We start from the raw sequence: 14,088 nt of genomic DNA on the forward strand, positions 1-14,088 counted from the left end.
GCTCCATCCCTCCTTTCATCAGCTGAGTGAGGAAGAATCGAGCAGCAACACACTGCAATCTGACCCTGACGTGTGCACTCACACACGCACAGACTTTAATACACACAGTAGCAGATAAGCAGACATACTTCAATGCTGGCCATCACTCACCAGCAACTTCACTGCTGCTTTCCATTGACCACCACTGTTAGAACACATGCCTCTGGGGCTCTGATCCCTCTCCAGTCTTATGTCATATCTCGATATCACTTGACATCTTACTTCAGGTTCCAGTTTGGCTTTTACTTGAAAGCCAAACTTTCATGCAAACTCACCAAAAATCCTGGAGATCATAATCAGACCAAACATTTCATTATGAATTTGATTGCTCCCACAAGCTCATGAAACCCGTTCAACAGTCACTTTTGAAGTAAATATATAAACTATTGTATGAGATTATAGGCAAAATAAATGTACTTAGATGAACAGTTTTACATTGTGCTTGTATTTATTCTTGCTGAGAGTCAGATGGGAACATTGACAGCAGTCCTATCTCTGTACAGTTAATATGACGTCATCAGGAGCAGACCCAGGGGCGTCGTTAGGCCTATTTTAGGGGGGCTGAAGCCCCCCTACAATGTTCTTCAGCCCACCCAAATAATTTGGCATTATTGGCTTTAAAAAACAAGAAAAAAAAACTTTTACATTTTTTTTATTTTCGTGATGTCATTAAATTAAACTATTGTTTCTCACATGGACAAGTTATTTATAACTCTAACATGCTACATATGTGCGTGCGTTCTGGTTTGTATGTTTTCTCCCCCTTCAAATTACAATCCTGCTCATAATAAAACAAGTAAACAACTTAAAAGTTGACACTGTCAGGTCCATTCTCCATCCATTGTGTGCGGTCCCTTTAAGAATTAGGATTTGGGAGTGACGCGGATATGAAAGCTAGTTTATCCGTCTTTCCTTTACAAGCAGGAAAATTATTTCTCTCTCTTTATTTGAGAAAAGTTCATATTTGTGTTGTCAAATTTCACTATGACCCTGAAATTCTGTCTCTTGTGTCATCATATACTGAATGCAAGCAAAACTACAGAGCAAAATCACACTCTTTCTGATTGAACCAATCTATGAACTGTCTGAAACAATGGATATCCGTGGCCCCAAATGGGCCCCAAAAATAACATCCCGCTCCCCTTGGGGCTAAGCCCCCCCTTTCTTTGAATCCTACAAACGCCCCTGAGCAGACCCTTACTCTAACACTGGCATGCAGCCTGCAACAGAAGGAAACAGCGAGCTTAGCTTTGTGAAAATGTAACAGAATCCTCCTGCCAGTCCCTCAACAGCTTATTAGTTAACATGTTAAATCTTGTTTGTTTGCAACAAAACGACAGGTTGTGATTTTAGGTTTTGTTACGTTTGGAGAGAGCCAGCTGTTTCAGTCTTTGTGCTACGCTAACGGCTGCTGGCTGTAGTCCTCTCTCATCAGCGTGTCATAACTTCCCTGATCTGACCACACAGTGAAGGAAATTACCTGATTGTGTCGGTGACAAACTGAAACGGACAGAATTATAAAATAAGATTTCAAAGGAGAACCCCATGGAAGTAAAGAGCGTTTGAAGGGTTACTGTGTAACTGCACACACTACGCACCTTAGTGTGTGCAAAGGATGGGGAAGGGGGGGGGGGGGTAATTACGGTGTAGAATGTCCTCCTCATCACTGGAGCTGGCCTGAGACCACAGTTAATCATCCACTAACTGGCAGAGGGACACAGAGTGAGAGAACGGGAGAGAAGCCATTGATTCTAAAGAGAGACACTTCGAGACACTTGCATTTGCTAAAAGCTCAAAAATAACAGAATAGGAAAAGAGGAGTCTTCCATCACTGGACTAAAGGATACAGATCTACTTACCTGAGAATGCAAGGATAACAAATCTGCATCCAAGGACCTGCTCCTGAAGAAGGATTTTTAAGCAGCTTCCTCCTTTCCTCAATCAATCAGTGTGTGTGTTTGTGTTAGTATGTTCGATGTGGACTGTCCTGTTTGGGGATTTGATTGTATGTGTGTGTGAGTGGCGGCCACATGCCAGGTGCTGGCCCTGTCCGGGATGCCAGCTGCAGCATTGAAGCCCGCTCCGGAGGACATGGTGGCAGAGGGGGGGGGCGAAGGAGAGGGCCACGGCTGGGAGCGGCTGCCCCTGCCATCTCTGAAGGTCCCCAGGGAGCTTCTGCGGAGCTTCCCCCACTCCAAACGGGTGGGATCCTATCTGGTGGGGAAAATAATCAACAAGGGATCGTTTGCCAAAGTGATGGAGGGGCTGCACATTGGAACGGGGGAAAAGGTCGGAGTGAAGAGACACGTCTCCCACACAAGATTATAATTACACGGTTATAACTTGGAACTGATTATTATGTGCACTTGTGTTTACAGAAGGCAGTGGCCTATTAATATCATTGTTATGTGTCCAAACAGTCAGACCCATCTCTCATGACTTATTTCACTAGCATGACTCTTACAGGAACAGGACACTCAAGAGATCTAAAGAGGTCTGTAGCAGACCTGTTTCAGCTAAATATATCTGGACTTCTATAAAAACAAAAGTGCTCATTCATTTACCACGTAAACATGCTGATGATTTATGTTCTGTCATAGTATTCTCCTGCTTTAAAAACACTCATTCTTCCAAATAGGCTGAAAGACAACCATGCTATAAATATGTTAGATTTAATCTGAAATGTTGTGGCTCTAAACTGCAGGGACTATATGGATGACCACCTAGTGTGCATAGATATATGTAGAACTAGTCAGTGAGTCGCTGTATTCCTGACCTGGTTGCCATAGTAATGACCAAAACCATCTCCAGTGGTGTTTGCTCCTCTTGACCCTTGTTACCCTCTGCAGGTACAAGATCTGTGGAGGTGAAGACTGAAAATGTGCAAACACAGTTGACTTTTTAATTTAGGATAAAATGACCTCCACTTATTCATCACACACTTCTTACACATAATGAAAATAAACGTCCTCTAGATTTGTCCTCCACACCCAGAGTGGTAACTGGTTAGTTATCTAACTACTGTCATCTGAACGAGTAGAATCAGTCTCACATGTCGACTTTAGGAGTTATATTATCTGTCCAATCTATGTGCTGTTTTTCATCGTCATTGAGGGGAAATAATTTGAGAAGTCAAATAGCTGCCAAACTCACAGCACGGAGAGAAATACATGCAGACAAGTTGACCTCCTTATTATTTGATCGGGGTGTAAGAAAATATTGATACACTTGAGGATCACAGTGTTTTGTGATCCTGTACTAATGGTCAAAACATTTTAGATTTGTATTTAGTAGTTTAGATGCAAAGATTGACTCTAATAAACACAATATATCACAATATGTTACATTACATAGACTGGTACTGTATCATGCAGCCCGTTCTCCCTTCTAGTGCGTCAGCCCCGGCCTTGCAACTAACTACAATGTGAACACACCTGCATTCTCATCACTACATCGTGTTGCATGGGTCAAATAAATGGAGGACTTTTGTCCTGGAGACGCAGTGCGAGTCCTGTGCAAAACTAAAGTCAAAACTCCGGTGAGTCCTCAGTCAAGTTGACCACTCTCTTTTACTAATCCTAAAAAAGTCCTTTTGTGACCTAAACCTAACTTCCTGTGAAGACAGTAGTTTATCTTGGAAAGACACTGTGCATGTAACAAGAGTATATTGACATGTCGTAATAACTGACGTGTCCAAAACTAGGGTTACCTAGAGCGTCACTGTTTAGGATCACTGACCATGCTTCACCAAAACAAAAACAGAGGTGGCACCGGCCAATCATCCTAATGGATCGAGACCAAGTTAAACTATGTGTGTGCACAAAGGTAAAGGTACCAAGTCACCTCCTGTCCTCAACCTCCCACCACAAACCTTCACAATCTAACAACAACCGTGTCAGAGAACAAAAAGGAAGAGAGTGAACTCCTCAGCCTTCCTCCTTTCATTCTGGACCCGTCTGCTGATTGGCCAGCTTGAAATCTGTGGGAGCCAAGGAGCAGCATGACTGGCCTGCACAGGTGGAAATCAATCATCTTGTTGGCGCCTGGAGAGAAAGCAAGGGAGGGAGAGAGAGAGAAAGGCAGGAGGGGAGAAAGCATACACACAGGTGCCTTGCCTGACACGTAACAGTGGTTATTTGATCCATTGGGGTGAGAATGTGTTAGCATCCTATCGCCGGGTTCTTGCCAAGACACAGCCCTATTATTTGACAGTTCAGTGAGATTCAGAAATTACTATTTTCCAGCACTGATCCCGAATGTGGAGCTTTGTTTCCTATCTTTATTCACGAGCTTTCAGCTTATTGATTTCATTCAGATCACTCAGAACCGTGTCCTGAGGTCCATCAGTCCCTGCTTGTGCTTGGATTTGCTCTGCTTTTGCTCAAACTGTGTGCTTGCCTTGCAGATACATTGTTGCTCCTGTGCTCCAGCTTCAGCCTCTCTCCTCACACTCTCCTGTGTGCTCTGAAATCATCATCAGCTAAATATTCTACTGTCCTAACAAGTAACCCAGTAATAGAGGATTATGTTTATACCAATCATCTCTTAGAGATAATGTGTGGTTCTGTTGCCCAAAGTGGAAGCAGACATTTGGTAAAAAGAAACAAACCCTTTCAAACATAACTTTGGCCTTGTGCACGTGTCTGTGTGTTTAGGTGGCCATTAAGGTGATCGACAAGAAGAAAGCACGGCAAGACTCGTATGTTCTGAAGAACATGAAGAGAGAACCTCGAATCCATCAGATGGTCCGACATCCTCACATTGTTGTCCTGCTGGAGGTAGAACAATAAAAACACACATTAATATGTGTTAATTGCGTATACAGTCCAAATGACATAATGATGGAGTCTTACAACATTAACCCTATAGAGAGATTAAAAGGTTATTATATATCTGCCACTGTTGAATAAGTCCAATTAATATGCACTTGAATAACTGTGTGTCAGACTTTGGAGACAGAGAACAGCTACTACATGGCCATGGAGCTTTGTGCTGGAGGAGACCTGATGGACAGGATCTGTGAGAGGAAGAGGCTGGAGGAGAGGGAGGTGCAGCACTACACTCGGCAGATCCTCTCTGCAGTGGAACATCTGCATAAACACGGCATCGTACACAGGTGACACACACACACACACACACACGATTTGCAGTTATTCTACATGTATTAGAGACATCTCACACTGAGTTACTTACTCTTATTCTTTGCTCAGTCTCAGGAGTTCTCCTTTTCTTTATTTGGTCTCCTTTGTGACATATCCAGTCATTATTTTATACATTGTATACAGTCCACACTTCTTGAGACCTTATATAAGACATACCTCTAGAAAGAATTCATAAATAACTGATAGAGATATACATTGTCAGTCCTGTGTCACGTTAGAAGCGATCACTGTACCAAACATGTAACAAGGAGACAAGTGCAGATCAGGGTTTGGCCTTTGGATGAGCTGCTATGTGCTGCTGGGCCATGTCGATAATCTTTGTTTGGTATCATCCAGATGGTGGAGTAGTTGTGCTGGAATCATTAATTAGGTATCAGCTGGTTGATCAAGAGACAAGAAATGGAGGGTAATTCTGATACTAATCAATGATCCGAACCATTTGCAAGTTCTGATACGTGACGTATGCTTGTGTCTTTCTATTAAACATCATTAAGAGATCTTTTTTGTATTTTTCAGTATTAATTGGACTTATGCTGTTGAAACAATAGTCATTTAGATATGTAAAAAAACACAACTCACCTTTCTAACAGATGTAGCACAATCTCAAAGGTAATGGCCGGACATCTTTAGACATGCAATGACCAAAGTCAAGGCTTCTTGAGCTGCAGTCAGACTATCAAGAGCATGTAGAACGTTTATCTGACCTTGAGCTACTTGGCCCAATTGGAGATTTGATCCAATTAAGTCAAATTAAGAAAGGCACGCTGAGCAAGCTTATGAGCAAACACATGCACACACATGCACACACGTCCACACACATGCACACACACACAAAGAGTAGTTTGCAGGGCATTAACAGTCGACAGACGAGGAAACGCAGCAAGGAAGGCCGTGCATGGCACAGTGTATTGTGGGAGTTAAGAGTGTTATTTCTGTGGCATTTTAGTATGTGTAGGTGTTAGAGACCCAATACTTACACACACACAGTTACGCTGCAACCACACACAATATGCACAGCGCTGGGCTTTGGTTTAAGACCTTGGCTCTTCTGAAGGTGGGAATGTGATTACCAGGCAATGACCTCATCATCCTGCGCCGGCGCCATGATTCACACATCATCACAACATCATGGACTTCCTCTCTAATGAAGTCCCTCAACGATGGTGCTCTCAACCCTTCAACAGCACCTCTCTCCTGTCTCACACACACACACATGCTAGCACACACTGCCTTGTACTCACACTCTCCACCACAGTCCCACACAGAGATGATTAAACTGGAAATAAATGGAACATTTGCGCTTAAATGTACCTCCAACCACCCACATCCATAGGTTTACCACATACATTTTCTCCTTTATGGCAGCGTCTGCTCTCGCTCTTTCTTGCCCGTTTTCTCTCTTTCTTCCTCTGTCCGTCTTTGAACTTCATTTGGGTTGTGTGAGCAGTGTTTTCTGGAGTGTCTGTTGGTTAGATGAAGGCAGATGAAGGCAGATGAAAGGAACATGGCTGATTCCCAGGCTATGGTTTATAGGACATCCCTCTCTCCAAACCGCAGATTTTCATTTAGCTGGGTAGTTTCAGAGCAGGCGTTGTGGTTGGTGTTCAGGCTCGGGTAATTTAAGGGGAGTCAGGCAACTTTTCCAGGTGAACACATACACAGTACTGTGAGAGAGAAGAGCAAGTAAGTTATGGAAGAGCTTCACTTCGGCCTGATTTCAATTAGGCTTGACTTGAAGATCATGATGGGTGAAGGATTTTAGGAGTCTAAAACAAACTTATCCTCCAAATTACCACTAACTGTTCGTTCATGCTTAGCTCTACCCAACCCAAGTCTAGCTTGGGTTTTCTTATGTTCTGTGGGTCTAGTCTGGTCCCATCTAAGGTGGTTCTCCATAAATACACAACAAAGGCTTAGTAAGGCTAAACACACTGCAGGAGTTCATGAATTGAACAACCACCATAGTGTCAGTTTAAGTGCTCCAAAACAAGAAAGGAAAAAAATCCCTTTAGAAATTCCTGTAAGATTAACAGAGTTCATAAAATACTAGAGTGCACCACACATGTCTTCATGACAGCTCTCTCTCTTCTTTTCTTCTGCAGAGACTTAAAGATTGAAAACTTTCTGCTGGACGAACATAACAACATAAAGATTGTAGGTATGTTGATGTTCTTGCCTTTTGCAATGACATCTGACAGTATACTGATGCAGTGTTGGACAGATCACCCTGGCACAACCTGTCTTAGTACTGTGCATAGGCTCCTCTGTTAAAATGATGATGTTTCAAACAGATTTTGGCCTGAGTAACACTCTGAAGGCTGAATCTGTGTTTCTGGAGCTCCTAAACACCCAGTGTGGAAGTCCTGCCTACGCGGCCCCTGAGCTGCTGGCTCACAGGAAGTACGGACCCAAAGTGGACGTCTGGTCCGTGTAAGTGATAGAAAAGAGTGTCTGTTGAGGAGGCTTGCTCCTTCATTGTGTGGGAGAGCGTGTATTTGTGTTGTTGTTTGAAACAAATGACAGAATGCATTTCTGTGTGCATCTTGTAAATGTGTTTATGTTTCTTCACATTCTGCTTGTGTGAGCAGGGGCGTGAGCATGTTTGCCATGATGACAGGAACTCTGCCCTTTACTGTCGAGCCTTTCAACATCAAGCAGCTGCACCAGAAGATGGTCAACGGAGAGATCAGCAGCATCCCCAGTGACATCAGCAAAGGTAACTCCGCATTTCACCTGAGTGGCTTCTTCACTGAAAGAAAAGACGCATTAACATTTCCTGTTTGCACAAATGTCTGAAGAGTGGATTTTCTTCAGCAACATATTAAAAGACTCAAGACGTGCAAGAAATTACATGAAAATAAAACAAAATACAGAAAAGTAAGGAGAGGTACGGCTGAATTGGTATGTGATAAATTATCAATAACATATTCACCAGACATCAGAGGCCAAGTGACAGATCTCCACTCTTTGGATTTCCATTTGTACAGCTCTCCCTTAGTTACACAGTCAGCACTTGAGTACTCTGAGCCATGCACAGATATGTTATCTCCTAAATGTGTGTGGATGTTAATTGTGAGAAATGTTTGTACAGCTTTTGGAAACGAGTCTCTGCCAACACAACTCAGACTCAGTCTTCACAGATCTGTCATGAGACAGATGTTACTTCCTCCACTTGTTCTGTACCAAGCACACTGTGGCCGATTGTCTGTTTTATTTTGGTCTGTCTTCCACACATAGTCACTCCATTACACTCTGTCATGCCATGTCACCACAAACAAACATAGCTCCTGGTGCTAAAGGGAAAACCAGCACGGCTCTAAAAGCTCTGAAGCTGTGACGAGATGGCATTAGTGGCCGTATCGCTGGCCGGCGTCTCAGACGTCCACGTCTATTTTCAGACTTCTTCCTGTACCTGGATGGGATTGTTGGTTGTTTTATTCCATCAGCTCATTCATTTGTTTTATTATTAGTAGTTTTTATTTTGTTTGTTTTGTCACGTTGTGGTGAGCTCATGTTTTTTTCTACTCATTTTTTTTCTATTTCTATTTTCTATATATTTTTATTTTCATGCAGAAGTTTCGATTAAAATCAACAAATAGTTCATTTGATTCAGTAACACTGAATTGAATGGAGCAATCTTGGCTTGTATATCTGAGAAAGTGGCAACCATCCTGTTTGAATCAGTTTATCAGGAATCTTCATCAATCTTCATGGAGTCAAACTAGCAACCCTGCTTGGCTGTCACAGCACAGCTCCACGTCACAGACTGACAGGCTGATTTGGTTCTAAAGGAAATCCTGCTTCTCTCCACGTTTCCTCTCTGATGCTGTTTCAGTGAAGTCACAATAAGCCACATCAGTCTGTCAGTCTTAAGGAGTTGTGCAACATTTGCTCTTTTCGTTTCGGCCCTTTTTGTCCAGGCAAGAATAGTACAAACTGTGCATGAACAAATCCTAAAAGTGCGTAGCCTCATTAGACACTGCTCCCAATGAGCAGGCCAGAGCCTTCTATGGCTGAATGTGAGGCATGGTGAAGCACTTTACATATACGGGTCCATTTAGCATAACCTCTTCCAAGCAGTTGTTGACCATCAGTTGATTGAGCTTAGAATACTATTCCTGTGTGGCCTTGACTGAACACATGATGAATGCCGCCACCAAACCATGTTCAGGTGTCAGCTTTTGATGTACGTGATCATTTATGCTCGATGATTATCGCATGTAAACCTACATTAAAACCTGCATTAAAACCTGTCACCCTCCTTTGAGATATTGTTTTGGTCTCCACAACTTTATTTGGTGTTTTCTTATCCAAAAAGCGATGCAAAGAGGAAGAGTGAATCAAAGCAGGCCGGAGGCTAAAACTCTCTGTCCAACTGATGGGAACTGCACAATCACACAATTGATCCAAGTTACCTGGAAAACAAGCATTCAAACCAAACCATATGCAGAAATCAGATCATTTTAAATTCTGAAAATGAGGAAAACAAATGTAACACTGATTCATCAATGCTCCTGCTTCAGGTGCGGTGTCGTTTGTGTTGTCTCTGCTGGAGCCCGACCCCGCTAAGAGACCTAGTGTCAGGGCTGCAATGGAGGACAGATGGATCAACGAGGGACCTGCCAGGAAACCACGACACACACACGTTCATAAAAACAGGTAGAGGATTTACTGCGTGACTACACTTTGACACGAACATACCCTGAGGCAACACAAGCTTATATTCCTTGTATGCAGATGTAACAATCTGAAATACGTTAATGCTTTATTTAGCCGAATTGACTCATTTATGTACTGTAAAAGGTTCTATCATACGTATTTGAGCATGAATTGAAGGCTTTTATCACCAATGATGCAAGAACTCCAGGTCTGTTCTGCTCACAGTTGAAATCATCAAACTAAAATCTTTCAACTACTGGTCCTTCTATTCAACAAATCCTTAAGGACCCGAACATTCTATGCTTCACTCTTCAAACTTGATCTTTGTAACTCTCTCCCCCCCCCTGGTTATTTCCCAGGCTTTGTCCAGAGGATCTCAACTCGTCTGTGCTGTTATACATGACAGAGACACTGGGCTACTCTCTCTCTGAAATCACACACACACTCACCATCAACCGACCCTCTGCCATCATGGCCTCTTATCACCTGCTGCTCAACAAGCTCAGTAGGAGCCAGAAGGGGTCCAAGACCAGCAAGGTTCCTCACTGTTAAGCACACACAGACACGAGTGAGTCAGAATTACAACCATTCTCATGTTTTGCGGTGAAATTTTAACAGCTAAAAATGATTGTTTTGGCAGAAAATAGAGAGCAACGACTGGAATCTTCCAAGCAAGAATACATGGCGAGAAAGGCATAATGTGGAATCAAAGACTCTGCAACAGGTCGTTTTTATCAATTACATCATAAACATAAATACTATGATCATTTAGATATGTTAAAAAGGCCATGCAGCCATTAAGGGATAAGGATTAGTATTGTCAAGAAATCCCAAAGTAGACTAAAATCAACAAGGATTTAGTCCATCACTCGTACTGGCTTCCCCTACTTTGCCTGTCAATAAACCAACTACCCATTGATCCTATAGACATAAATCTAAAAAATATATGGGTCACAAATATAGTTTTATTTATAAAAATGCTAATTTATAATTCTTCAGAACTGCTGGAGAACTTTAGCAAATGTTCCTAAAACAAGGGGAAATGGACTCGTACAACCCAATGCAATGGTGTGGATCACTGATGCAGAGAAATTCAGTTTGAATTAACAGAACATCCAAGTAAAATAATATCAAAAATAGCAGCAAATAGCCAATAGACTGTGTGCAGTGTTGTGGCTGTATTAGAAAGAGGTGATATGAGATGTCCTTGTTACACTCGTCTTTGTGTCGAAAACATTCTTGGGCCTCCTGATAACTAATCAAAGCTTGTTTTTAGAATGAACCGACCAATGAAAAGAGATCGAAGCAGTCCAGCAAGCCTCTGAGAGCCCAACAGACAACTGAATGTCAGATCAACAAGAAGAGGACTGAGGACCTGCACAGACAGGACCACCGAGAGGACGTGGAGAACCCATCTCTACCCCAGCTTCCTCAATCTACCTCCCCCACAATACCGCCTCATCTTGCCTCTCCCGCCCCTCAGTCCACAGAGGATGGGGCCACTGATGAGGAGGTCGCCTCCAGCTTGGACACCAGAGAGACGCTGTTTCCCGAAGGTGAGGATTTACCGCATACAGACAAACAAAAGCTGCACACATTCACAGTGCAGTGTGACATACTTTACTGTCTCTCTATGTTTGTGTTCCAGTGTCTGTGTTCGGAGACAGAGAACTTGTCCATCTTTCTCCTCCTAAAAGCTCTGCATCTCAACTCTGTGACTCCGCCCCCTGCCAAGTCCCTTTACTTGCTGAGCCAATCAGAGACAGCAGCACGTTGAGGCCAATTCGACACACACATCTGCTCAGGACAACTCAATCAGACGGGGCAGCAGACCCTGGGTCAAAGTGCTTCCATGACAACCGCCACCAAGACGACCACTCTCATCACCTGAGCATCAACGAGCGTCTGGAGAAGCTGCAGACATTCTATTCTTCAGAGAAGAACGGCATTTCTCCCAGGACGGGAGTCGTGGAGGCCGACACACACACCACCCACTCCTCAGACAGAGACCACCTGGGTGCCACGGAGACGACACAGACGTCACCCTCTGCCCCACTGCCCCGCTTGCGCAACGTGGGGCTAAAAGATGGACGAGGCAGAAAGATGACATGGGTAGGTTTGACCCGACCTGGGGCCCCAGGACTCCTGGTGAATGGTACTAAACCTCCCGCCTTCCCCTCACAGAGACAACATACTTTGGTCATTAAGAGTCTCAGGCAGGAGAAGGGCAAGAGGAGAGATCTGTCTGCATCAGGAAGAGGAGAGCGAGGCCCAGCAGGAGGGCTGACTGGAAAGAGGAACTCAGTTCAGTTACGTTCATCTCTCCAGCGTCAGGTGGCAGACCTGAATCTGCCACTGCTTCCTGCAGCTCTGCAGAGGAAGACAGATAGCAAGCAGCAGCTACACAGTGTGGAGTATCGTGTCCTCCCATAGAAAGGCAGTGATAGTGGCCAAGAGAAGAGAAGATGCTGAGAGGGATAAGGCTGGATGCTATGAAATACTGAGTAAATATAGGGCTGCAGTTGAGAACTGTGTTGAGACATTTTGTGGAACAGGTGTAATGGCAGGTCCAACTTATTATTATCTTCACCGCTATGGCTCCTTCCCAAACAAACAGCATCCAGTATACATCCTCTATATGCTGCAGTGCCAAAACCTCTAACTCTAAGCTCACCAATTTTAATTTAGCCTTTGATAGCAAGACTTGCCTGCTGTGGAACTCCATGTTCATCTCCACCCGTCACAATGTGAAGTGCAGAATGCACACAGATGTATGCTTCCAATAGTATTCATTGTCCTTTAATACATTTGTGTTCTAACATTCAAAGTCAAAGTAAAACAGAACTTTAAACTTCATTCGAATTGTCGTATACATGAAATTTGACCTCTGCATTCAACCATCTATGAGCAGTGGGGTCCTGTGAAGTGCCTGCGGAGCAACTTTGGGTTCGGTGTTTTGTTGTAGGACACTTCAACCTGCATACAGTCGGAGGCAAGAAAGGTTCGAGGACGACCCACCCACGGAGCTACAGCCACCCCAAATCTCAATGCTACCTTATCGTGTTATGTGTCTTCGTGGCAAGTTTTATTTGCAAAATTATTGCTCAATTGAGTGTTGTTTTTAAGGGCGAAAATAGAGTTATGTTTGACATGTCATGTTTACTTGAGTTGTCTCAACCTATCATGCTCAGCTGTGATATCTCCACTTTAGCCAAATATGGATTCTTTCTGCCTCCAGAAAAAGGACTAAATGGCCGCAAACTGGAGGATTCCTGAGTCTCTGTGGCCATGTTTTACTACAGTATAAGGTTTAGTTTACACATCAACGCCTCACAGAATTAGGTGAAATGTGCGTTTATTTTGTTTCATTATTTAATTTACAATGTGTCGTGTGTTTTGTGGACAAGCACCAAAATAGATACGGTGAGCTCTGGTAACATATACTTGGAAACATTTTTGACACGTTTTAATAACATTTAAACATTGTTTTTACATTGATAAAGCAACTAACAACACAGATTTGAAGCCCTATTTAAATTTCCACCACACAACCAATTTTCACTACTGTGAGGATGTCAGCTGTGCTTGCTCAATGATTTGTCATACTTCTGCAAAACTAATTCATACCACAAAATTGTAACTTAAAAAATCTGTACCCCAAATCTCTGACAAGCATCTTCTCCGTCATACACTCCTGTCTGTTCTTTGCTCATGTCACTGTCTCTGGTTCATTCATATACCAAGATGTGGAGGAATCTGGTTGCTGCTTCGTGGCTGCTAAATAATCGAAGGGCTGTTACCTGATACTCAAACCTGTGTGTGTGTGTGTGTGTGTGTGTGTGTGTGTGTGTGTGTTGGGGTATGGTTCATGTTGCATGAGCCTAATGAGGACAGATTGAACCCACTGAGGTGGATACATCTCCAACTCCAATTACCTCTCAGGCTACTTAACAATACGAAGCAGTAAGCTCTGATACTGTATCAGACAAACAAACACAATCACACTGCACAATATATACACTCAACAACAATAGCTGGTTAATGGTCAACTGGCCAAGTCAAGTAAGACCTGAATGTATAGAGTGGTCTCGTGTGACGTGACAGTTTAGCTGTCGGCCATGTTGGAGTACACACAAAGCCACTGGCATGCACGGCTGAGTCGCATAACCTATCGGTGGTGAACTTTTGTGCTGTCTTTGGTTGTGGCAGCAGAGCTGATAGACAAGAA

General features: G+C 43.2%; 1 protein-coding gene across 1 annotated transcript; it reads left to right on the forward strand.

The window, feature by feature from the left end:
- Positions 1-2,094: 2,094 nt before the first annotated feature.
- On the forward strand, positions 2,095-12,293 carry LOC306793458 (uncharacterized protein; the record flags this gene model as incomplete). Its single annotated transcript, XM_079291104.1, has 11 exons — positions 2,095-2,328; positions 4,695-4,817; positions 4,986-5,155; positions 7,304-7,359; positions 7,493-7,631; positions 7,790-7,917; positions 9,725-9,860; positions 10,220-10,397; positions 10,501-10,584; positions 11,137-11,416; positions 11,509-12,293. The coding sequence occupies 11 exons, from the start codon at positions 2,095-2,097 to the stop codon at positions 12,291-12,293; spliced, it is 2,313 nt and encodes a 770-aa protein (XP_079147230.1).
- Between the last annotated feature and the right edge of the window lie 1,795 nt (positions 12,294-14,088).

The sequence above is a fragment of the Melanostigma gelatinosum genome, assembly GCF_949748355.1.
Source record: "Melanostigma gelatinosum genome assembly, chromosome: 19".
NCBI classification, from domain to species: domain Eukaryota; kingdom Metazoa; phylum Chordata; class Actinopteri; order Perciformes; family Zoarcidae; genus Melanostigma; species Melanostigma gelatinosum.